General features: G+C 38.2%; 4 protein-coding genes and 1 pseudogene across 7 annotated transcripts; 3 read left to right on the plus strand and 2 right to left on the minus strand.

The window, feature by feature from the left end:
* Window positions 1-115: 115 nt before the first annotated feature.
* On the plus strand, window positions 116-7,548 carry LOC17894837 (N-terminal acetyltransferase A complex auxiliary subunit NAA15). Its single transcript, XM_023788609.1, has 26 exons — window positions 116-299; window positions 978-1,056; window positions 1,387-1,469; window positions 1,572-1,721; window positions 1,907-2,022; window positions 2,320-2,425; window positions 2,819-2,890; window positions 2,980-3,095; window positions 3,275-3,407; window positions 3,522-3,599; window positions 3,681-3,734; window positions 3,838-3,908; window positions 4,036-4,090; window positions 4,195-4,290; window positions 4,539-4,667; window positions 4,766-4,848; window positions 4,951-5,181; window positions 5,290-5,413; window positions 5,485-5,592; window positions 5,690-5,821; window positions 5,937-5,993; window positions 6,171-6,268; window positions 6,354-6,412; window positions 6,501-6,612; window positions 6,706-6,806; window positions 6,995-7,548. Exons 1-26 carry the CDS (start codon window positions 249-251, stop codon window positions 7,192-7,194), a joined length of 2,694 nt encoding a protein of 897 aa, XP_023644377.1. The 5' UTR covers window positions 116-248; the 3' UTR covers window positions 7,195-7,548.
* Window positions 7,549-7,652: 104 nt separating this feature from the next.
* On the minus strand, window positions 7,653-9,855 carry LOC17894590 (E3 ubiquitin-protein ligase At1g63170). 3 transcript variants are annotated; one of them, XM_023788610.1, is made up of 5 exons: window positions 9,742-9,855; window positions 8,703-9,539; window positions 8,505-8,630; window positions 8,134-8,413; window positions 7,653-7,988 (listed from the first exon to the last, which is right to left on the minus strand). In XM_023788610.1, exons 2-5 carry the CDS (start codon window positions 9,305-9,307, stop codon window positions 7,824-7,826), a joined length of 1,176 nt encoding a protein of 391 aa, XP_023644378.1. In that variant the 5' UTR covers window positions 9,308-9,539; window positions 9,742-9,855; the 3' UTR covers window positions 7,653-7,823. The 3 variants fall into 3 exon arrangements, with proteins under 3 accessions (XP_023644378.1, XP_023644379.1, XP_023644380.1); XM_023788611.1 differs by having other exon boundaries at window positions 8,703-9,454; window positions 9,742-9,848; XM_023788612.1 differs by having other exon boundaries at window positions 8,703-9,474; window positions 9,742-9,848.
* A 1,248-nt stretch (window positions 9,856-11,103) lies between these two features.
* LOC111831873 lies at window positions 11,104-12,583 on the plus strand (annotated as a pseudogene).
* A 5,923-nt stretch (window positions 12,584-18,506) lies between these two features.
* LOC17895443 (auxin-responsive protein IAA15) lies at window positions 18,507-19,539 on the plus strand. 2 transcript variants are annotated; one of them, XM_023788114.1, is made up of 4 exons: window positions 18,507-18,805; window positions 18,922-19,118; window positions 19,196-19,298; window positions 19,418-19,539. In XM_023788114.1, exons 1-4 carry the CDS (start codon window positions 18,600-18,602, stop codon window positions 19,461-19,463), a joined length of 552 nt encoding a protein of 183 aa, XP_023643882.1. In that variant the 5' UTR covers window positions 18,507-18,599; the 3' UTR covers window positions 19,464-19,539. The 2 variants fall into 2 exon arrangements, with proteins under 2 accessions (XP_023643882.1, XP_023643883.1); XM_023788115.1 differs by having other exon boundaries at window positions 19,199-19,298.
* Window positions 19,540-20,023: 484 nt separating this feature from the next.
* LOC17894114 (D-glycerate 3-kinase, chloroplastic) lies at window positions 20,024-22,873 on the minus strand. Its single transcript, XM_006302186.2, has 12 exons — window positions 22,573-22,873; window positions 21,854-22,236; window positions 21,682-21,761; window positions 21,560-21,611; window positions 21,431-21,472; window positions 21,268-21,346; window positions 21,156-21,187; window positions 20,972-21,040; window positions 20,823-20,897; window positions 20,619-20,735; window positions 20,486-20,536; window positions 20,024-20,400 (listed from the first exon to the last, which is right to left on the minus strand). The coding sequence occupies exons 1-12, from the start codon at window positions 22,811-22,813 to the stop codon at window positions 20,257-20,259; spliced, it is 1,365 nt and encodes a 454-aa protein (XP_006302248.1). The 5' UTR covers window positions 22,814-22,873; the 3' UTR covers window positions 20,024-20,256.
* Window positions 22,874-22,948: the final 75 nt, after the last annotated feature.

Raw genomic sequence — 22,948 nt, forward strand, 5'->3', positions numbered from 1 at the left:
GTCTAAAATCAAGCGAACGAATTAAACCGGAAACAGGTACCGATTTGGTTAGGATAGAAGAAAGATGGAAGACAAGACCCTAATTTATACCTTATTGGTTTTGTCTTGTGAGAGTTGTGCCTTCTTTGTTCGTAGTAGGGTTGAAGCGGATAGTACGCCACCTCTCTCTCTCTCTCTCTGTGCTTGCTTATAAAAGTCGCGAAGAACATCTTCTTCTTCTTCCCGAGCTCTCCCAGTAGCGCAACATAATGGGGGCTTCGCTTCCTCCCAAAGAGGCCAACCTGTTCAAGCTCATCGTCGTATGTTCCGATTCCCTTTGTTTATCTCTCAGTTTGTCTTTTTCTAGTCAGCGTAAAATTGAAATACTACGAGTTTTATCTGCTCTGTTAAACCCTAAATTTAGTTAACCGTCAATGTGTTGGGTCAATATTTGACATGTGAAGTAAACTGTTTGGTGCCTTAAATTCATCTAATGTGTTTTTGTTTACAGTTAATTTGATGTACCAAGTTCTTCACTTCAATTACTTTTGCCTAGGATCTTTGCCACATGCTTAGATTCAGACCTGATCGAGTTTTAAGCTCAGAGATTATTAATTTACTTTGAACAACAACAAAACCCTGCTTTAAGAATCTACCTCTTTTTTCTCTAGTCAACATGGTTTTGTAGGTTATATTCTTCTTTCAGGCGTTAGATGTATGTTTATGCCTTTAGCAACTTGTTGCTACTACAAACATATTTTGTCACTGATTAAATGCTACGGTTCTTCTCACACTTGCTAGCAAAACTAGTTAATAATATAGCTCAGGCTCGGATCTCTTTTCCGAAGTCTACTTTAGCATAGGACTTTGGGTTTTACCAGTATCTTGCTCAACCTGCTTTGAATTGTTTAACACTTTTATTAATGTATTTTTCTGAGGTGTTATAGTATATATTTCATATGTAGTAATTCTGATTTCTAAGTGATCTTATAATGCAGAAATCATATGAGACTAAGCAGTACAAGAAGGGACTGAAGGCAGCTGATGCCATATTAAAAAAGTTTCCTGATCATGGAGGTTACTTGTCTTTTATCAAAATTCTTACACTCTCCTATCTTCTGTGATTCAATGTTAATGTCTCCTACTAGGCGCTTGGGATTCTTGCCTATAGTTTATGAATTTGTTCCTAGTGAAGCAAATAAATTAATTTCTTAGTATAAGGCTGTAGTGTATTATCACGTACTGATGAAACAGAAATGCTGGTACTCTTCTTTAGTTGAGATCTGTTCTGCTTTGTGTCAAACACAGTTTTTTCTCGTCTGCTGAATGATTCTATTTTATGCATTACTTGTCAACCCTATAGCTGTTCTTATAAGACTTGTTGCTTTTATTCTCTATGATTTTCAGAAACTTTATCGATGAAAGGATTGACTCTAAACTGTATGGACCGCAAAACTGAAGCATATGAGCTTGTTCGGCTTGGAGTGAAGGTTTTAATATTCTCTTCAATAATCACAACCTTATTCCTTAGTTTTCAAACATGGAATGCTTTTTCAGGGTAACAAAAGTTTTATACTTTATTTTTCACGCAGAATGATATCAAAAGCCATGTTTGCTGGCACGTGCTTGGTCTTCTATACCGGTCTGACAGAGAGTATAGAGAGGCCATCAAATGCTACCGAAATGCTCTTAGAATAGACCCTGATAACCTTGAAATACTCAGAGACCTCTCACTCTTGCAGGTAATTATGGGGAAAAATTAGATTGAGGTGAATTTATTGGGTGTGCAAAATTATTCTCGAAGCTGATGGCAATTCTTACTTTCATCACTATTTTTTTTTTTTTTTTTTTTTTTGTAAGCTTGCTCCAGTTTTAATCTGTGTTGAACTTCAACAGTTTATCATATTGTTTACTTTCTTATTTGTAGGCACAAATGCGGGACTTATCTGGATTTGTGGAGACCAGGCAGCAGCTTTTGACTTTAAAGCCTAATCACCGAATGAACTGGATTGGCTTTGCAGTCTCCCAGCATTTAAACGCAAAGTATGGTCCTTGACCCCTTAATCTTAATATCTTGCTTCATTTTACTCATTTAAGTGAGATGCTAGTTTTTCTTCTTGGACTATTGGCTAGCTGGTTAATGGACTGGTTTATGCGTATGCTTTGCAATTTTTTTTTGAACACTTAAGGAGTAAATAGCGTATGTCTTTGTTGTGACGAACCTTACATCAGATTTTTAGTTAATAATATACTCTGTGAGCTTTTTTAGTTAATAAGTAAATGCTTCCCATGCATATCAACCTTATTCGCTGAACTTGTTTTATTATTTTCTGAAACAAGTGCTTCTAAAGCTGTTGAAATTTTGGAAGCGTATGAAGGCACATTAGAGGATGATTATCCGCCTGAGAACGAGCTATGCGAACACACTGAAATGATTCTTTACAAGGTATCAAGCAGAAATATTACAATCATACTTTGATTGCTGTCTTTCTGTTTCTATATTCTCTGAAAAAGCATGCTTGTCGTAAATGGGTATCATACATTTATCTCTTGTTGGCAAAAATACCAAAATTTCTAGTTGGTTGGTACAAAGTAAGACTTACTGCTTTTAGCATACATGTTTGAAACATACCTGTGTTCTTTTGTGACAAAAGCATACCTCTCTCAAGAAGAGTTGGATATGAACCCTGCAAAGTCTCTCCAAAACACCTGGAGTGTTTGTGCTCTGTCCACTCTTTCTCCTGAATCTTCTCTGTTTGAGCAACCTACATTTGGCATTAGCCCAGTTTTGATATCTGTAGCTGCAGGAAATCTCAGCTGGACATTTTTTCCCTTCCAGGTTTCCTTGCTTGAGGAGAGTGGTTCTTTTGACAAAGCTCTTGAGGAGTTGCACAAAAAGGAGCCGAAAATAGTAAGTTCATTAAATTGATTGTGGGATATAATTTGGATCATAGGATACACATATACTAGATTTAACATTTCTCGTTTGATTGTTTGTAGGTTGATAAGTTGTCTTACAAAGAACAAGAGGTGTCTCTTTTGTCAAAGCTTGGTCGTCTGGAAGAAGCAAATAAACTCTACAGGGTTTTGCTTTCCATGAACCCTGACAATTACAGGTTTATTTTTGTTGCACTCCAAAGTCAATCTACAGCAGTTAGATGTATATTTTTCGTTTTTCTCTATTGCCACGTCTGTTTGCTATGATTCGCTAATTTAGCATACAATTGATGGCTTCTATATATTTTCGGGCACTATCAATTAAACAAATAAAAAAGTGCATTGCTCATAATTTCAGATATTATGAAGGCCTCCAAAAATGCCTTGGATTATATTCAGAAAGTGGTCAGTATTCGTCTGACCAGATTGAAAAATTAAATGCGTTGTACCAGTCTCTAAGTGAGCAGTACACTTGGTCATCCGCTGTTAAGGTGTGATATGGCAGATGGGTGCCTGTATTTTACTCTCGTCTGATATTTTTTTTGCTGCTGATACGTGAATTACAAAGACTTGGGGCAAATTTATTTTCTATTTTCTTATTATAGAGGATACCATTGGATTTTCTGCAAGATGAAAACTTTAAGGATGCTGTAGCAAACTACATTAAACCTCTACTGACAAAGGTATCTTTTCTTGTCCTTGAGTCTTTTTCTATAGACATTCTTGATAAAATATTTTCTTATATGTCTTGATACTTTTCTCAGGGTGTTCCTTCTTTATTTTCGGATCTTTCTTCTCTGTATGATCACCCTCGCAAGGTTAATTTCCCTGCATTTTCCTTCAGCGTGCTCTCTCCAATTTCATTAATCTGGCTTCACCATACTTTTCTACATATGATTTAATACTTATTTTGTTATCCAGCCTGATATATTGGAGCAACTAGTTGTTGAGATGGAACATTCAATTAGGACTACCGGAAGTTACCCAGGAAGGTATCAACTGAATTCATTACTGAATTATTGTCATCTATTATTATAGGTCTTACAAATGCAATACTTAGGGGTTTTTAAAGTTAGTGATGAGCAGTCAATTCTCTTGTTTAATTCTTAATTGATGCAGTGATGTGAAAGAGCCTCCTTCCACACTATTGTGGACATTGTTTTTCTTGGCTCAGGTTCACTTTTGCTATCACTGTCTTAATTTCTCTCTATAATTAACAATTTTACGTTTGATGTTTCATGTCGTTTATATTAATACTTATTTTTCTTCAAAATGCAGCATTATGACAGGCGTGGTCAATATGATGTTGCGGTCTGTAAAATTGACGAAGCCATTGCTCATACACCGACAGTTATTGATCTGTACTCTGTTAAGGTATCCTTGTTTATCATGGCCAAGAATCTTTCATAAGGTTTTGATCCATACGTAGTGGAATCTATTGCTGCTTCCACTACGTATAGATCTATATTTTGAAACCTTTTTTGACTGGGTGGTTGGGTTTTAATTTCTTTAGCTATCGCGATTGAGTTAACAGAATTCGTCTGATGTGTGCACACCGTGTACCAGGTTATCAATTTTGTATGAGGACTCTTCTTAACCCTTGTACTTGTTTCTCTCAACAGAGCCGAATAATGAAGCATGCAGGAGACTTGACTGCCGCCGCTGCACTTGCCGATGAAGCTAGAGGCATGGACCTAGCAGATCGTTATATAAACAGTGAATGCGTTAAGCGCATGTTGCAAGCTGATCAGGTTTTACATCTCGCTTTTGTATTATAATGTTTTTGGTCATGTTTTTCTGACGTGAAGCCTCAATGCTACTCTCCATCTGTGAATTATTTTTGGTGAAGGTTCCTTTGGCTGAGAAAACTGCTGTTTTATTTACAAAAGAGGGGGATCAACTCAACAATCTTCATGACATGCAGTGCATGTGGTACGGCTCTATAGAACCCTGAGTTGAGTAGTTTTGCTTATGTCAAAACTGACCATTCAGATATCTTTCTAATGGCTGTCTTTCGTTCTTATTTTGTTAAAGGTATGATCTTGCATCTGGAGATAGTTTCTTCCGTCAGGGTGATCTTGGACGTGCTCTGAAGAAGTTTTTGGCTGTGGAGAAGCACTATGCTGACATTTCTGAAGATCAATTTGATTTCCACTCATATTGCTTAAGAAAAATGACATTGCGTTCATATGTTGACATGCTTAAGTTCCAAGACCGATTACATTCATTCCCATATTTCCACAAAGCAGCAATCAGAGCTATCAGGTGAACCTGTTGTTGCATAATTGTAATCTAGTGACATTATCTGCAGTATGGATGCATCATAGATTCCATTTATCTGTATTCTCATTTAACTCTCGGCATGATGTTCAGGTGCTACCTTAAATTGCATGACTCTCCCAAGTCAACTGCTGAAGAAGATGAAATGTCAAAGTTGGCTCCAGCTCAAAAGAAGAAAATCAAGAAGCAGAAAAAAGCAGAAGCCCGAGCCAAGAAAGTAGGTATTTTCAGTGATTTGACGAGTATATTGACACTAAGATGGCTTAAAAGTGTTCTTTTTCGTTTCAGGAAGCTGAGAGTAAGAGTGAAGAATCTCCTGCTGGTGGTGCCTCTAAGTCTGGTAAACGAAATGTGAAACCTGTAGATCCAGATCCTCATGGGCAAAAGTTAATTCAGGTTGTTGTTTGCTTCATTTGTACAAAAGTTAATTCGGGTGGTTGTCACCACAACTGTATCATGAATAAAGGCTAAATGAAGAACTTAATCCGTACAGGTTGAAGAGCCAATGGCAGAGGCTTCAAAGTACTTGAGACTACTCCAGAAGCATTCACCTAATTCTTTGGAGACTCATCTACTTTCCTTTGAGGTCAATATGAGAAAACAGAAGTTTCTACTTGCATTCCAGGTAACTTCTATCATGTTTTTTTTTTTTTTGGGTGCAAAGGATCCATCATCTTTCTGTCATTTGCCTTTTTCAAGTATTATAAGGGCTTTTATGTCTTATTTTTTTCATTCTTCAGGCGGTTAAGCAATTGCTTAAACTGGATGCGGAGAACCCTGATTCACATCGTTCCTTGGTATGAAATTTGTGCAAATTGTGATGTTTTAAGTAATAGTTTAATTATTTAAAGGAGAGAAGAGATATTGTTCAAAAAAAAAAGGAGGGAAGAGATAATAATGTTTTTCCTTCAAGGGTTTTTTTGGCTAGACATGTTTTCTATTCTGTGGCTAATACTTTTGAACTTGGATGACAGGTTAAATTCTTTATCAAGACAGGATCGGTAAGTGCTCCAACGACTGCAGCTGAGAAACTTCGTTGGAGTGTCCTAGAGGCGGAGCGGCCATCAATCAGGTGACTACTCCAACCATTATCCACTCTGACGGTTACTTTTGTATATCACATGTGAAGATAAATTGTCCATTCGTTTGTATTCTAGTCAATTGCAGAATAAATCTCTTATGGAGGCAAACAAAGAGTTTCTTGGTAGACACGAAGGTGCAAATCAAATTGATTACATTTGCTCTCACGGAAAAATTACAATTGTCTGATAAAAAGATGGTAACATTTGCATTGAACTCCACAGATTCTTTGGTGCACAGAGCTGCATATGCAGAAATGCTATACATGTTAGATCCAAGCAAGAAAACCGAGGCTATCAAAATAATTGAAGACTCAACCAATAAAGTGGTTCAAACGTAATGCTCCTTCAAACACATATACCTTGTGATTTCTTACTCTCTCCGCTCTCTGTTTTCTTGGTATGTTTAACATCAGTTGTCCATGTGCAGAAATAATGCTCCAGGACCAGCAAGAGAATGGAAACTCAAAGATTGTATAGCAATTCATAAGCTCCTAGACTCAGTTTTCCTCGAGTCGGAAGCTGCTTCCAGTAAGCGTTAAACATCTCCACTTTGCTCTCGGCACCCTTATTACTTTTCTACGTGTGCATTTTGATTGATTGCTGTCTGGTTGGTCTTGTGAACCCACCACCATACTTCCATGATAGTAAGGTCCTTAGGTTTATAAGTATTAAGTTGCTGGAAAGTGATAACCGGGTGTTGTTGGTTACAATTGCAGGGTGGAAATCACGTTGCGCCGAGTATTTTCCCTGTTCAACTCACTTTGAAGGCAAGCGCAGCTCATTGATGCCTGATTCAGTGTACAACTCTTCGCGTAAGAGCAATGAGAATGGTGACTCGCCAAACCATCCAATGGGTCAGACTGAATTGAGCGACGGACAACTCCAAGCATTGAAGAGTCTCTCAGTGTCGACCTGAAGGACATGTTAGTTATCAATAAGAACCAAATCAACCCAGGAGATAATTTACAAAAGATGGAAGATCGATTCTTACAGACCCGGATCAAACTTGAGATTTAATGAATCTTTTGCAGAGTTGTGGAGTTGTAACATGCCAAATGTGTATAATTGTTTTTCTATATAAGGCTGAGTTTCAAAGTTTGAGGAACAAATGCCACATAGAGAGGGTCTTGTCTTCTTCTTTTTCTTCGTTTTGTTTCCCTCTCGACACTTGCTTTAAGAGGATGTTTCTAGCTTTTTGATGTTGTACCCTTTTTCAACTTCTTTTCTTTCTTCGGTTTCTCCACATTTATTTATCTTCCCCATTACAATATCTGTTTAAGCTTTTTGACATCTCTGAAAAATTTTGATTTTAGATGCCCTTAGTTTTTTTTTGTTTTTTTTTTTTTCTGATATTCGGTCTCTCTTGTCCTTGCATTAACACCATTATTTGGATTTTTATTGATTTTGCAAGTTAACAATCTCATCAACAAACAAAATGAATAAACAGCAACTCAACTATACAATAGTCTTCATCTATACACATCACAGACTATGGATCCAAATCCGAAGAGCTGGGATCAACTCTCTTTCTGCTTCCGCTTTTCTCTATGAGGAAGCACTGCTGCTTTCTCCGACCTCACTTTTACAGAGAGGGCAAGTCGCATTGATTTTAAGCCATTTGTCTACACAGTCTACATGGAAGACATGTGAGCATGGCAGCTCTCTTACTGCTTCGTCGTCTCCATATCTAGTCAAGCAGATGCAACAGCTCTGCAAAACCAATAACATCCAAGATGCAGACAATGGTTAATAAATGAACATGGGCTAACTATTATTTTCCTACATACAACTGACTTAACCTACAACTAATTCGATCCACAGCGACACTAACGAGATCAGAGTAGTATATACTTACAGCATCCTCGCCTGATATAAGACGTTTCTTTTGGGATCCCGACAGAAGAAACCCACCTTCACCTTCCTCTGAAAATTCCAAATCATTTCTACTTTTTGATTTAAACCTGTAGACAGGCAGTGCGTTGATGGCCTCTGCAGTGGCTCCTCTAGTTTGTGAGAAGTTTTCTCGAAATCCGAGAACAGAGATTAAGCAAGGCAGACAACAGCATATGGTTGCACATAGTATGAATGGCATTGCATATCCAATGCAACTAAAAGTAAGGAAGGCTATACATAACCTGCAGGGCCGAAGCAAAAAAAAAACATGAGTGGTAAGAGTTTCAGTTCTCCATTAGGAGATAAGAGCGAATGCAGTGGAGGGCTGTGTACCTGTACAATTTAGGAGAATCAGAAGGAGACGAGTGACCTCCAAATATCCATACATTCCCCACAACAAACCACACCGCAAAGAAACAGTCAATGGCCATCTTGAAGTGGTCCACCAGGCCATTGAGTCTGCAAGTCAAAAACAAATGATCAATTTCGGTTTCTCGGCAAACCAAAGCAATTGTTTCAAGGCCAAATAACCTTGTTCTTAGGCTTTCCCCAGCATGATTGTTTCTAGGTGATGCAGTGATGTTTTGTTCATCAGCTGGTTGAGCAACTGAGACGGCTGTATAAGGTGTGGGCTCTGGAGGGTCAATATTGCCATGAGAAGAGCTAGGACGTTGAGAAGAATCTTGCCCTGTAGCTCGGTTGTAAGTGCGAAAACGCCAATAGAGGATAGGGAGAGTGGCGATACAGCCAGAGGTATATCCAACAACCCATGTAAATAAGGGAGCTTCTGGATGTTCATCTTTGGCGAGAACCATAACTATTATGGCCGCAACAATTTGAGCGACAGTGACAACTAACTCAACAGAAATCCAAATGCCAGAATTCAACGGACTCCTGGTAGTATTGGTACTGGTACGGCGAGCGTCCCCGACTCCTCTCCTAGAAGAAGTAGCTCTTTGGTGAGGAGGAGATGGATGCTGTGTGCCATCAGATGATGAGAGATCGATGGAAGAAGAGTGGTGGTGGTCGTCAATGCTAGTGATATCAACGATGTGATCAGGGTTGTTGAGGTCCATTAACAAAGGATCTTGATCAGTTAAGGTTGTACTTGGCCGTCCAATGGAAGAAACATCCATCTAAATCCCAAGAAGCAGAAAACAGAAACAACTAGACGGCGTTCCCAAATCTGAGCAGATAGCTTGACATCAGTCTCTTGCTTTGTGTTCACCAATGCCAGATCAAGTCTGTAAACACAAGAAGAACAAGCGCTAAACCCCCTTCACCTGTTTGTCCTTCAATTCACCTGTTTGTGGAGGACCAAATAGCCTTTAGGATCATCAGAGGAGCAGGGAACGTAGCTGAGAAACCCTAACGCCAAAGAAAAATCTCACTTCAAGTAAGACCCACCAAACAATTTAGACTCTTTTCAAAATCTGATGTCGATGAAGGAACCCAAAACCGCCGGAAACGCAATCGGTGTATAAGAAAGATAGGGTCGTAGACACACAAATCCGGACGACTTGGCATCAAAGATGGAAAATAGGAAGAAGAGAATCAGAGGCCTAATTACCAGAATTGAAAGGGAGGCTGCGTAGTTGTTGTACTTGTACGAGTCTCCTCCTCCTTCTTTTTCATTCTTTGAGCTTTCCCAGTAAGATAGGCTCTCATGATTTTATTTTTTTATTTACAGAGAGATTTCGTTTATGTCTTGATATATTGTGAACCCTTGGATCTTGTGAGGGCTCTATGAAATATCTGATCCCACGGTCACTGTTTTAGAAGGTGTGCCCTTCTTCACTTCATTTATTTACCTAATTTAGCTTTCTATGTCCTTCCAGAGACAAAAATAAAAAAATAAATATAATACAAATCTCACAGTCAGACTGAGTTTACTGAATTGTCCGTTCGCATTGTTTCCTTATTTCATTTTATTTTTTGGTCAGACTAAAACTTTTTATAATTATAATACTAAGAAGTAATTATTTTTAAAAAATAATTAACTGATTGTTTAGGTGAGATCCTATGTTTTGGTCTTTCAAAAGTTATAAAAATATTTTCTTGGAATATATAATAATACATCATACTCACTCACTCGCGTATTATTTCTTCTGTTGTAGATTGAAATATATTTTTATGACACGAAAGAAAAAAACAAAGAAAGAAAGAAGCTATTTACAGGTAAGAAGTGAACGAGTGAAGTCCACATAGAGAGCCCATATGATGTTATCCTTAAGACCCATCACAACCAAAATGCCTTAAGTTTGGGCTTATTATTTGGGTAAACAATTTATAGTTTCTTTTTTTTTAAAAGGGCAAAAACAATCTACACTGTTGTTGTAGAATACATCCAATTTTTGTAATTAAAAAAAAAATAGTCCCAAAAGTTGAATAAATTAGCATAATTTAATAGTAGTCACATGTATGTGTGTATACATTATTTTTGTAATAGGAGTTGGGAGTTAAAAAACAGCGAAGTGTGTTACAACTGTTTCTGAATAATAATTGGCAAAAAGAAAAAGAATAAATCTGACAACAAAAATTTCAAAAATTTCCTTTTGACCTAGGCGACGCTAGACGACCGAACAGAAGAAGAAGACAGAGTTTTAAGAACGACCACCCTCTTTTGGGCTCAAGTCCCTCTTTCTCCCCTAGTGTCCTCCATTAGGTATTGAAGAGAGCATCAGTTTGGAAAAAAACCACTTTCCCTCAAGCCGCCTTTACCAGTTTATCCTCTTTTTCAACTTTTTTGTTAAAATTCCCCAAGTTTCTAAGATTTGTTTATCCTAGTTCACCCCGTTCCTAGATACATCGATTCTCGTTCAAATCTGCAGTGAGAGTTCCAGCAAATTAGGCAGATCTTCTTTGCTGTTTCGTAGTGGAGCTTCGGTTCACCGATTCCATTCTTTCTGCAATCAATTTCATTCAAGTTAGGATGTCTTCAGCGATGGACAAAGCGCTCATGGCCATGTCGCTAGAAGAGGAATAAGAGCTTCCTTTTGAGATGCCGGATCTCCCGGAATTCTCATCTATGGAAAGGAATTCGTTAAGTCTTGTTGGGCGAACTTTAAATCCCGATTGCCAGCCAATGAAGAATCTCATCAGAGGTATGCCAAGGAAGTGGCAAAAGCCAGGAAGGATGAGGGGTATTGCTCTTTCGAATGAAAAATTCCAGTTTATTTTCAACAACGAATACGATTTACAAGAAGTCCTGGCTAAAGGTACTCACACCTACAACGACTGGTCCTTAGCGGTTGACAGATGGTATGAGAATCCTCCTCCAAATTATCTCCAAGTCATTCCTATTTGGGTTCAGATTTGGAATCTGCCAATCAATTTCTACACGGTTAAAGCCATCACTGCACTTGGAGAATTGATTGGAGAAGTCAAGGAAGTCGATTTCGACCCAGAGAAGCCACAGATACAAGAGTATGTAAGAGTCAAGGTTCTTTTTGATGTATCTCGGCCTCTAAGAAGATCCAAAGAAGTTAAATTACCAAAGGGGGGTTTAACGATAGTAAGATTTCAATATGAGCGAGTTCAAAAGCGCTGCTATGAGTGTCAGAGATTGACTCATGAGAAAGACTTTTGTCCTATTTTGGTGAAGAGTCGTCAAGATGCTGCTGCGGCTAGAAGAGCTGGTAACCCAATTCCGAAAATTCCTAAGGTTACCTTTCTGAAAGAAGGAGACCCTCTCTTCGGAATTCTAAAAGAAGACCAAGTAGGAATTGATCCGATCACAGGCAAACACAGGATTGCCATGGATGTCTTAGAGGGGATGAGACAATACCTTTTTGGTCAACAACAAAGAAGACTGGCAAGTCAAAGTAGACAGAATCAGAAAGTCAGTTAGTGAAGTGGAAAAAGTGGCAGAAAAGACAATTCTAAGACTAGAGTCAGCTCCTTTGGTTCATCTGGATATCAATAAAGAGAAAGGTCTAGTCTTTGGGTTCAATGATGAGAATAATCAGCCACAGAACAATGAGAGTCTCAGGAAGATGAAGCCAAGTTCAAATTCAGAAGCAGATTTTAATTATGAAAAGAACTGGCGGATGGATTCTGAGACCTCAATTGAAGAAGAAGGTTTAAGTACTTTCTTGGCTCTTTCTCAACCTTTTCAAGATAGAGCAACGAGATATAGTCCTGGCTTCTTTGAGGCTGGTCCTTCCGGCTCTTCCCCAAAAAAGAACAAGCCAAGAAAGAGACCACCCAAGAGTGTAAGAAAACCAAAGCCAAAGGATCACTTTACCAGTGGCGAAACTCAAGTGATCCAAACAGAATCTCTACCTATGGTTAAGGAGAAAAGGAAAGCAGAGGATGAAGGTCCAAGCACTGCCAAGTCTACAAAGCTGAACTCTTCGTTGGTGATCCCAAGTGAGGGATCGCCCAATGCTTAAATGAGTATCATCAGTTGGAATTGCCAAGGCTTGGGACGGTCTCAAGACTTGGTGATTCCTCGTCTCAAGGAATTACGTAAAAAATATTTCCCTGAGATTCTGTTTCTGATGGAAACCATGCAGTGTAAAGACAGTTTGTTTGATATTCAATGTCTTCTAGGATATGATAGATTACTTACAGTTGATCCAGTTGGCAAGTGTGGAGGGTTAGCTCTCTTGTGGAAAAGTAGTGTTCAGCTTGATGTTTTGTTTGAAGACAAAAACTTGATTGATGTACAGGTTCAGTTTGGGTCTTCAAATTTCTTTCTATCTTGTGTATATGGGGATCCGGATATTAGTAAAAGGAGTAACATTTGGGATAGAATCAGTAGAGGTGGAATTAGTAGAAGAGAAAGATGGTGTCTAGTTGGAGATTTCAATGCTATACTTCACAATGGTGAAAAGATTGGTGGCCCAAGAAGGAATGACAGGTTGTTTAAACCTTTCTCTGATATGATTGATGCCTGTGGGATGGTAGAAATGTCAAGCACAGGTAATAGTTTCACTTGGGCAGGTAGAAGAGGGGATCACTGGATCCAATCCAGACTTGATAGAGCTTTTGGAAACAAAGATTGGTTCACTCATTTTCCAGCTTCTAACCAAGCATTCCTTGAGATGAGGGGATCAGATCATAGGCCAGTCCTTATTAGTCTCATCAAGTCTCAGGATTTGTATAGAGGTCAGTTCAGATATGATCGTAGATTTCTACATAAACCGGCTGTAAAACATGCAATCTTAAGAGCTTGGAAACCTGGAATCATATCTCGTGGGTTCACAGTTTCCCAAAGGCTAAGAAACTGTAGGAAAGCACTTGGGACCTGGAAGAAAATGAATAACATGAATTCCAAAGAAAGAATTCAACAATGTGAAGAGGCACTTGAAAGAGTTCAGTCGGAACGATGGCCTAACCTTCTTCAAGTGCACATATTGAAACGAGAACTTGCAAAGGAATACAGAAATGAAGAAGTCTATTGGAGGCAAAGGAGTAGGCAGAAATGGTTAAAATCAGGAAATAGAAACTCAAAATTCTTCCATGGGGCAGTTAGAGGAAACAGAGCCAGGAATAGAATTGAAATCCTCATGGATGCTAATGGAAATACTCAAAGATCAGAGGCAGCAAAAGGAGAAGTAGCCTCAGATTATTTTGAAAAACTTTTCAAGTCATCGAATCCTCAAGGTTTCAGCCATTGGTTTTCAGATTTCCAATCCTCGGTGACTGATGACATGAATGAGAAGCTCATTAAGAAAGTAGTACCAGAAGAGGTGAAGGAGGCAATTTTCTCTATAGATGCAGCCAGTGCTCCGGGGCCAGATGGAATGACTGCCTTGTTTTTTCAACAGCACTGGGGAATTGTTGGTAATCAAGTTACAAAGGAGATTCTAAACTTCTTTGAAACTGGAGAGATGCCTTCAGAATGGAACTACACTCATCTTTTTTTGCTTCCTAAGACGCATCATCCCTCTCAAATGACAGATTTGAGACCTATCAGTCTATGCTCTGTACTTTACAAGACCATCTCTAAAATAATGGTGAAAAGGATGCAGTTGATTCTTCCTAAGATTGTTTAAATTAATCAATCAGCCTTTGTTGCTGAGAGATTAATTTCTGACAACATTCTGGTGGCTCATGAAGTGGTTCACAACCTTCACTCTCATAAAGACATTTCTTCAAACTTCATGGCAGTTAAGACTGATATGTCTAAGGCCTTTGACAGGGTGGAATGGTCTTACTTACTTTCACTGTTGAAGGCCATGGGTTTTCATCATCTTTGGGTACATTGGATCATGAAGTGCATCTCCACTGTCACTTTCTCAGTACTTATAAACGACCAGCCTTTTGGCATGATTCAACCGCAGAGAGGGCTCAGGCAAGGAGACCCTTTATCTCCCTTCTTGTTCATCCTTTGTGGAGAAGGCTTAACCCATTTGTTGAACAAAGGTCAAAGAGAAATCAATTTACAAGGAATTAAGTTTCATGAAGATGGACCAGAGGTGCATCATCTGTTTTTTGCTGATGACAGCTTATTGATGTGCAAAGCTGATATGAATCAAGCTAAGTTCCTGCAAGAAACTCTCACCAAATATGGTGCTGCTACAGGTCAGTCAATCAATCTCGACAAGTCGGCCATCACTTTTGGTAGTAAAGTCAACAAGACCGTCAAACAGGACATTCAAAGTATACTTGGCATTTTCAAAGAAGGTGGAGTTGGCTCATACTTGGGGATGCCTGAATGTTTCAGTGGCTCTAAAGTGGATATTCTAAGCTATTTAAAAGACAGAGTAAAAACAAAGATCTCTACTTGGCACAATAGGTTGCTTTCACAAGGTGGTAAAGAAGTCATGCTGAAATCTGTTGCATTGGCAATGCCGGTTTTTGTAATGTCATGTTTCAAATTGCCTAAAACCACTTGTGACAACCTTGCTAGTGCGATGGCTGACTATTGGTGGAACAATGCAGATCACACTAATAAGATACACTGGCAGAGTTGGGAAAAGCTATGTCTTCCAAAAGAGCAAGGTGGACTTGGATTTAGAGATATTAAGACCTTCAATCAAGATTTATTGGCTAAACAAGCTTGGAGAATCATTCAGTTCCCTGACTGTTTGTTCGCAAGATTGATGAAAAGCAGGTATTTTCCAGAGTCTAACTTCCTAGATGCTTCTTTGGGAAATAGACCATCTTTTGCTTGGAGAAGCATCCTCTTTGGCAGAGAACTTCTAGTCTCTGGTTTGGTCAAAAACATTGGGAATGGAAGATCTTTTAGAGTTTGGATGGACGACTGGATTGAAGATGAGAATGGTAAGAGAGCTCCCTGGAGGAAAAATAATTTTTTCAACCCGGATCTAAGAGTCTCAGCCTTGATAGATAGAAGATCACGACAATGGGATCTCATGCAGCTTGAGGAACATTTCTTCCCAGCAGACATTCTCAGAATTCAAAAGATCAAACCTGTTCCAGATTTGGAAGATTTTTATTCTTGGAAATACAACAAGAGTGGAGATTTTTCAGTTAAATCTGCTTATTGGCTGGCTACTAAGTCATCAACCAGTCAAGTGAAGTCTGATGCAATCCAGAAGCCTTCTACAAACGAGTTAAAGGTCAAGATCTGGGATCTTAAAACAGATCCGAAGTTAAAAAATTTTCTTTGGAAGATGTTATGTGGATCTCTTCCTGTAGCTTCAGCTTTAAAAGGAAAAGGTATCAGATTAGATGAAAGATGTCAGATATGTGGAGAAGGAGAGGAAACTGTGAATCACGTTCTGTTCACATGCTCTTTGGCAAGACAGATCTGGGCCTTGACAGGCATTCCTTCCCCAGAACAAGGTTTTCACAGTGGCTCAGTTTTCTCTAATATTCACTACCTCTTAAAGAATGTTAGGAATCCGAATTGGCCTGATGAGCTTAAAATATCTTTCCCTTGGACTGTTTGGAGAATTTGGAAGAACAGAAACCTTGTTTCTTTTGAAGGTAAAGGTTTTACTTCCCTGGAATCTGCTAAAAAAATAAAGGAAGATTGGGTAGAATGGACAGATGCACAAAAGGCTGAAGAAGAAGAAGAAGAAGTAGAAGTGGAAACATCTATAAATGTTGCAAGAGTTGATGAGCAATCTGGCAACAAAAGATGGAGGAAACCTCCTCTAAATTGGTTAAAATGCAATGTAGCTTCTTCTTGGTCTGACAGGAACAACCTAGCAGGAGGAGCTTGGATTCTAAGGAATCATATTGGTCATGTTATTCTTCATAGTAGAAGGGCCTTTGAATCGGTGAAGGATAAGAGAGATGCCCAATTTACAAGCTTGTTATGGGCTATTCAGAGTATGAAGAGTCACAAGTTTGAGAAAGTGATCTTCTCGGTGCAAGAGGATTATCTGGTGAAAGCGATTACAAGACCGGTGGCTTGGCCTTCCTTTAGATACCAATCAATGGAGGTCAACTTAGCTCTGAAGTCTTTTAAAGACTGGAAACTTTTTGTGGAAAACTCTTTTTCAAACAGAGGAGCCCTCTTGATAGCAAAATCGGTGACTAATGAATGTCGGCTTCAGTCGTATGTTGCGATCGGGCATCCGGCATGGTTAGAAACTATTTTTGTTGAGGATTCTTGTTTATCAGAGTTTTAAGCGTAGGAATGGAATTAGGAGTGGAAATTTTTGGTATAGGTCTCTTCATTTGGTGTGGTGAAGTCTTAGATTGTAACTGCAGTTGCAGGTAGGGATGTGTCCTCTTTTGATTTGGGTTTTAGTTTGTATTAAGTATCAGGTTGTAAAATCTTTTTAATATAATACCAGTTGACAAAAAAAAAAAGTGTTACAACTGTTTCCATTCCATGCGCGCGCATTATTTATTTTTTATTATTAAGGAAAACAAAAAAAGAATGGCTGACCGGAATTACCGATCACGGATTTGGCAATCCAAACCGGTAAATTCGTCACGTGTCTCCCCAACCGGACCCATTTGATTTGGCTGCTTTTTACTCATATTTTAAAAAAAGAAAAAAAAAAAGAATTAGCCTCGTTTCGTTTTTCATTGGTCTTTAATTTGTTTGAAGAATAATAAGTGTGTGTGTGTCGTCGAGAAAGAACCATTCTTATATTTTTTTATTTTATGTTTCCCAGTGAAAAAACAGAGTCACGTGACTTACGCGTGACCCACCCCACCCCCTGCTACTGTCATTAATTTTAATTCAATCGTGTTTCTCCTCATCAAACGTTTTTCTCCTTTCTCTATGATATTCGTGTTTCGCTGTTTTGGGATACCTACCTAGTTACCTACACTACTACTACTACTACTCTTTTGATAAGAAACTTGCTTTTCTAATTGATTTATATTATAATAAGCAAGCACACGGTTAGAGTTATATAACATTAAACCGTTCCTTACCTTAAAACACTTCCATGTAAAACCAAACTTAATTGTTCTCACTAACAACGATTATATATTTACAATATGGTTTTATTATGTTTTGATGTGTACCAGTTTCGACTTTACGATTCTTTTCCCTATTTTCTTCAGTTTTCCACGCACATACTGTATATAACTTTTTTGCTATCTTTTTTGAAGTAATAACGTACAATAACGATTAAAATTGGGAATACATTAATTGGTTACACTATGATTTGTCTTGACACTACGTACTTAATTAATTTGAAAAATATATAATGGTGAAACTTTTAATCGAGAGAAATTGAAGAAGTAAAATGACAAGAACGAAAGTAGTGTGTGGACAAAAGGAACACTATTGAAGATCTCTCTCGAATAAGAATAATAATGGAACTGAAATTGACAACACACAAACATTTTTTTAAAGCAGAATACAATAATAAACCACTAATTAATTTATAGAAAAATGTAAGTAACTCTTTTCCGACAACCACCAATAGTACACTTCTATAAATAAAGAAATATGGTCTCGACGCGATTGTGCATCCATGGACCATATATATATATGCTAACCTATAAATAGTATTATATCTATCATAACATCAAATTTTTGTTTTAAGTATTTTTCTTTTTAATAATTCGATGAATCTTTTTCCTTTTCTTCTTGTTATATTCTATTTAGTAATATGAATAGAACGAACGTATGGACTAGTCGAAAGTAAAGTAAAAGACATCCGAAAAATGACCAATTAAATGTACTAATGACAGTGTTAGGAGATGATAACTATAAATGAGCCCACACCACACGAAGTAGGAGCTAACTACCACCAAGTACTATTCTCACTTGCTTTCGTGGAGATATAAAAACCGCACGTCAGCTGTTACAAAGGAAACGTGTTAATTATAGCCTAGGTAGGGTTCACTAGGTTTCTAGCTAGCTGACAAGGTATAGAGACAAGAGCGACATGTATATAATTCTACAAACCTTCACAGTGATCTCTCTCACCACTCACCCACCCCACACTCAAGCCAAAAGTCTCTGCCATATTGTCTCGTCACTTTTTCTTGTTATAACTTTTTTCTTATATTAAGTTAAGAGAGACGATAGATTAATTAATGTCACCGGCGAAATACGTCAGGGTTTGGTCCGATGCCGGTGATCTTGGAGGAACTGAGCTGACCCTAGCTTTGCCCGGCACTCCCACAAATGAATCAAAGCCCGGAAACAAACGTAAATTCCTCGAAACCGTTGATTTCAAACTCAGGGAAGGACAAGTGAATAATCACATCTCAAGCATGATCACCACTAAGTACTACGTCACGTACGGCATATTAAATTAGTTTATGTTTTTTAATCGTCGCACGTTACACACATCAATATATAGATGTATGCATGCGGTTCCATTGATCTTCTTTTAATTATATTCTGGTTTTTTAGAGACCAGTTGGTGGGGTGGCCGCCTGTAGCGACGGCAAGGAAAACAGTGAAGACGACGACGGTGATCAGGCGGAAATACGTGAAAGTGGCAGTGGATGGTGCGGCTTATCTGAGAAAAGTCGATCTTGAGATGTACGGTTGCTACGGACAACTTTTCACCGCACTAGAAAACATGTTTCAGGGGATAATCACAATATGTAAGTGTACGAGAGAGAGAGGGATTATATAGATTGTGCGAAATTTTAGTTAAGGTTTGGTATTTGGATGGTGGCAGCAGGTAAAGTGACGACAGAGTCCGCGGAGAGGAAGGGAGAGTTTGTGGCTACTTACGAGGATAAGGACGGTGACTGGATGTTAGTCGGAGATGTGCCGTGGATGTGAGTTTTCCTAAATTACTACCCTTTCCTTTTTTTTTTCAATCGAAAATCACAATTACAATTGTGAAGGAAACTAACTTTTTTCTTGGGATGGATGATGAATTGATGATACCGTGCAGGATGTTTGTAGAATCGTGCAAACGTATGAGGTTGATGAAAAGATAGAATGGCCTGCCAGTCACCTTTTCTTGTATAATTTAATTATTAGGAGCATTCACAGACAAAAAAAAAAAAAAAAAAAGACACAACAACTGGTCGCCTGTGAAGATGATGCAATGCCAACCCAAAGAGGCAAGAGAAGTGAAAAAAGTTGAGGAACACATAGGAGATGAACATTTAAATCTGAATAGTTTACTTCATTAAATTTTTTATTTTTAGTTCCATGTTTGATTTGCTACAATGTTTGTTACAAATTAAGCTTTTCTATTCGGGAAACGTTTGTTTCCTGAATGAAAAGTGAAAACTCCCAACATATATTAAATTTTTCTAGCTAATAATAGTACTCGAAAAGCAAATATAGTACTGTACACTTTTAGTTACTCTTTTAATTGTACTTGTGATCTTCTGGAATTACACTTTTAAAAAGAATATATATATATATATATATATATATATATTACTTTTGATTTTTACTCAAAAACCACTATACAAACAAAAGCGAAGTTACTGACAACCACTTTTGAAATCAGTGCCGACCACCACAACCGAACATGACAACATCGACAAGACAAACAAGATTTGCCTGCTTCATTATAAATCCCACACATACGAATACAACTGAAAAAAAAATAACTATAATTGATTTTCAAGAAAGAAAAAAATGCACTATATATATATAGTGTAGTGTACACAAATAGCATGTCAAAATATAAAAGGAAGAACAACGTGTGACGTACTGTTACTCTCTCTTACTACATACAAAGAGTAATACATTCAAGGCGATGGACACAACATCTCGTCAGTTTGCAAGTATCGGGTTCCTTTCTTCATCGATATCTATCGCAAGGACACGGTCAGGGTCCGAGCCGCTTGGTCCTTCCGCGTAAAGAGTTGGAAGATAGGCCTTATACGCCGGCAAATACCGCGACACAAAGTCATTCACCTATAACAGATATTTCAACACAACAATTGTTATTTTTCTTCTGCAACCACTAGTGTACTAATTAGTCTAAAAGATGTATCATTACCTCCTCATCCGACATCCCAGCTTTGCCAGCCTGCCTCATGGCGATTTCCGCCTGTTCAAACCATAAACAAAACCGGGTTTGTATAGAAACGTAGCGCAAAACCGTTTTAAGTTTCGTTATCTGATATACAAACCTGAAGACGCCACCGGTATACATAACTTGGGTCCTGGATTTTGATGACAACCCAAGCATCGATGTACTTGTCCCATGCATCGTAATACGCTTCAAGGTTCTTATTCACAATCTCCAGCTACAAAATAGAGAGCAGAGGTTTTCAATATAGGATGTCATAAGGGTTGTATTGCGAATCAATGGTTTTTAAGGAAGTTGAGATAACCTGCGGATCAACTGCTTTAACAACGTCTGCTGGAAGAGGCTTAAAACCAAGCATCCATCCCTCAAAGAGAACAACCTGGAGAAAATCAAAAACATTTTTTAGTGGACTTGCTTAACCTTGTAGAAAAACACTTGAAAAGATAGAACTACCGTAAGAGGTCCTTCAACTTCAGGCCACGTCGATGAATCGGCTCTATCACCTCTCCCACTATAGGCAGACTGCAGCCAAGTAAGAATATATAGAGAAGTCAAGAACAGGTTCCTCTGTTTTTCGTTCTATGTTTTGTGATACAAAGTGATGAAGCAGAGAATATCATATCAAGCTGTGACTCACCTTATCGTACCTTGGTACCTTCATCTTTATACCTGTTAATGACCCAAAAAAAATTACACGGTAAATAAGAAAAATAGCAAACAAGGATGAAAACTTTATTGATGAAACAAACCTTCTTTGGTCAGTTTAGTCAGGGATTCTAGTGTTTCAACAGAGAGTTGCAGATCATGGCTTCCTGAATTTCCACGATACTGGACATACAAACAAGAAACCATGATGATATTTTCAAAAGACTGACAAAAAGAAATATGCTGAGAAATTCAAGATGAGTATACCTCAAGAAGTGCATTCCCTGGATTCTTATCTCTCAATTCAGTCTGAAAAGAGGATGGAAGCTAAGAAATGGAGAAGAAAGAACATCCAGGCAATGGAGGTTACAAGTAAAATTTTACAAGAATTCTTACCTGACCTTCTGCAGTCAAGTAAAAATCGTCTATTGATACTGTGGCAGACTTCCTGGCGTATTGCTTTGTCAGTATAAGAATGACAGACTAAGATGAAATAAGCTGCAGCAGACCAACTGTACCTTTTTGTAGTTTTGAAAAGATAATCAAGTGCAAACACAAGTGTAGTCTTGCCACATCCTTGAGGCGCGCTAAATCCAATCTGCATTGTCAAAACACATCTATCAGAGCTCTTGATCCACCCATCACTAATCTGAGAATATAATTAAACCAAAAAAGAAAAGAAAATAGTACCACTAATGGAGGTACATCATCCCCATCTTTGAACTTGGAGTTATGCAGAGCAATCTGATCTTCGCACCATATAAAGACAGGTATATAGTAGTGGTAGAGCCTAGTTTTCTGAGGAATTGTGAGGTTAAGCTCATTAAGCTGAAACAGTCTGCAGAGTTGTGAGCCGAAGAGTAGCCATTTGTCAATAGACTGGCCAACTCTTTCAGGAGTAATACCAATCTTATCAACGAGAGGACCGGAGCATATGAATTCAAAAAGATCGGAGACTGAAGAGACATCCACTGTTTTTGAAGTTGGTAACGCCAAGCATTTGGTCGAGTCCCCATAACTTGCAGCATAATCATGAGCCATTGAATTGTCCTGAATCCACGAGCATCCACAGCCTACACGTAAATGCAAAGGAAGAAGGTCATCATTTCCACAACAATCTTACGATTTTTAACTCTAGAAACGTGAAAGAACACACAGAAAGGCCATGGACCTAATAATATGACTCAAAACCTCTTCCTGTGAGATTACAGACAACATACACCAACAAAAGAAGGATTCCACTGATCAAGAAAAGATGCTAAAATTGTTGAGAAATTAGTAGCAAATGCAAAACCAATGACTGCAGCTAGTTTCAGGTACTAATAAAATTTGGAAAAAAAAACAAAACAAAACACAAGAATCAGAAGAGAAAGAGGAAGAAAAGGAAGGAAAAGGAGGGAGGGGAATACCAGGGGAGGAGGAGAAATGGGTTGGAATGGGAGAGAGCATGGAGGAAGAAGAAGGGTTAACGAGGACATGGTCGTTAAATTTGGAAGAAAAGGGACGTCTTTTGAAATTAAAAGAATTGCAAATAGGATTAGAGTGACACGGAATCGGATAATCTTTCAGATTAAACCTATTATTATAATGCTGAAGAGTCGCTTGCCATGCCGATGATATCAAACTACTTGACGATATTGCGACCGCCATTTTCGACCCTTCTCTCTCTCTCTCTCTCTAGAACCAAACAGAGCGACACATCAGCAATGTTGAAGAAGAAGAAGAAGAAAGTAATTGATAATTTTTATTTTTATTATTTTCTTTTAAAACAAAAACAAAATCAAT

Source organism: Capsella rubella, unplaced genomic scaffold, assembly GCF_000375325.1.
Source record: "Capsella rubella cultivar Monte Gargano unplaced genomic scaffold, Caprub1_0 scaffold_2, whole genome shotgun sequence".
In the NCBI taxonomy this organism is placed as follows: domain Eukaryota; kingdom Viridiplantae; phylum Streptophyta; class Magnoliopsida; order Brassicales; family Brassicaceae; genus Capsella; species Capsella rubella.

Coding starts and splice junctions, on each gene's coding strand:
- LOC17894590 (XM_023788610.1), bottom strand. CDS start 9,307: ATGGATGTTTCTTCCATTGGACGGCCAAGTACAACCTTAACTGATCAA. Junction 8,631..8,702: donor GGGGAAAGCCTAAGAACAAG/GTTATTTGGCCT, acceptor TTTGACTTGCAG/ACTCAATGGCCTGGTGGACC. Junction 8,414..8,504: donor GATTCTCCTAAATTGTACAG/GTACACAGCCCT, acceptor TCGGCCCTGCAG/GTTATGTATAGCCTTCCTTA.
- LOC17895443 (XM_023788114.1), top strand. CDS start 18,600: ATGTCACCGGCGAAATACGTCAGGGTTTGGTCCGATGCCGGTGATCTT. Junction 19,119..19,195: donor TCAGGGGATAATCACAATAT/GTAAGTGTACGA, acceptor GGATGGTGGCAG/CAGGTAAAGTGACGACAGAG. Junction 19,299..19,417: donor GTCGGAGATGTGCCGTGGAT/GTGAGTTTTCCT, acceptor GATACCGTGCAG/GATGTTTGTAGAATCGTGCA.
- LOC17894114 (XM_006302186.2), bottom strand. CDS start 22,813: ATGGCGGTCGCAATATCGTCAAGTAGTTTGATATCATCGGCATGGCAA. Junction 21,762..21,853: donor ATGATGTACCTCCATTAGTG/GTACTATTTTCT, acceptor TTGACAATGCAG/ATTGGATTTAGCGCGCCTCA. Junction 21,188..21,267: donor GACTAAACTGACCAAAGAAG/GTTTGTTTCATC, acceptor GGTCATTAACAG/GTATAAAGATGAAGGTACCA.
- LOC17894837 (XM_023788609.1), top strand. CDS start 249: ATGGGGGCTTCGCTTCCTCCCAAAGAGGCCAACCTGTTCAAGCTCATC. Junction 1,470..1,571: donor TTGTTCGGCTTGGAGTGAAG/GTTTTAATATTC, acceptor TTTTTCACGCAG/AATGATATCAAAAGCCATGT. Junction 3,600..3,680: donor TTAAACCTCTACTGACAAAG/GTATCTTTTCTT, acceptor TACTTTTCTCAG/GGTGTTCCTTCTTTATTTTC.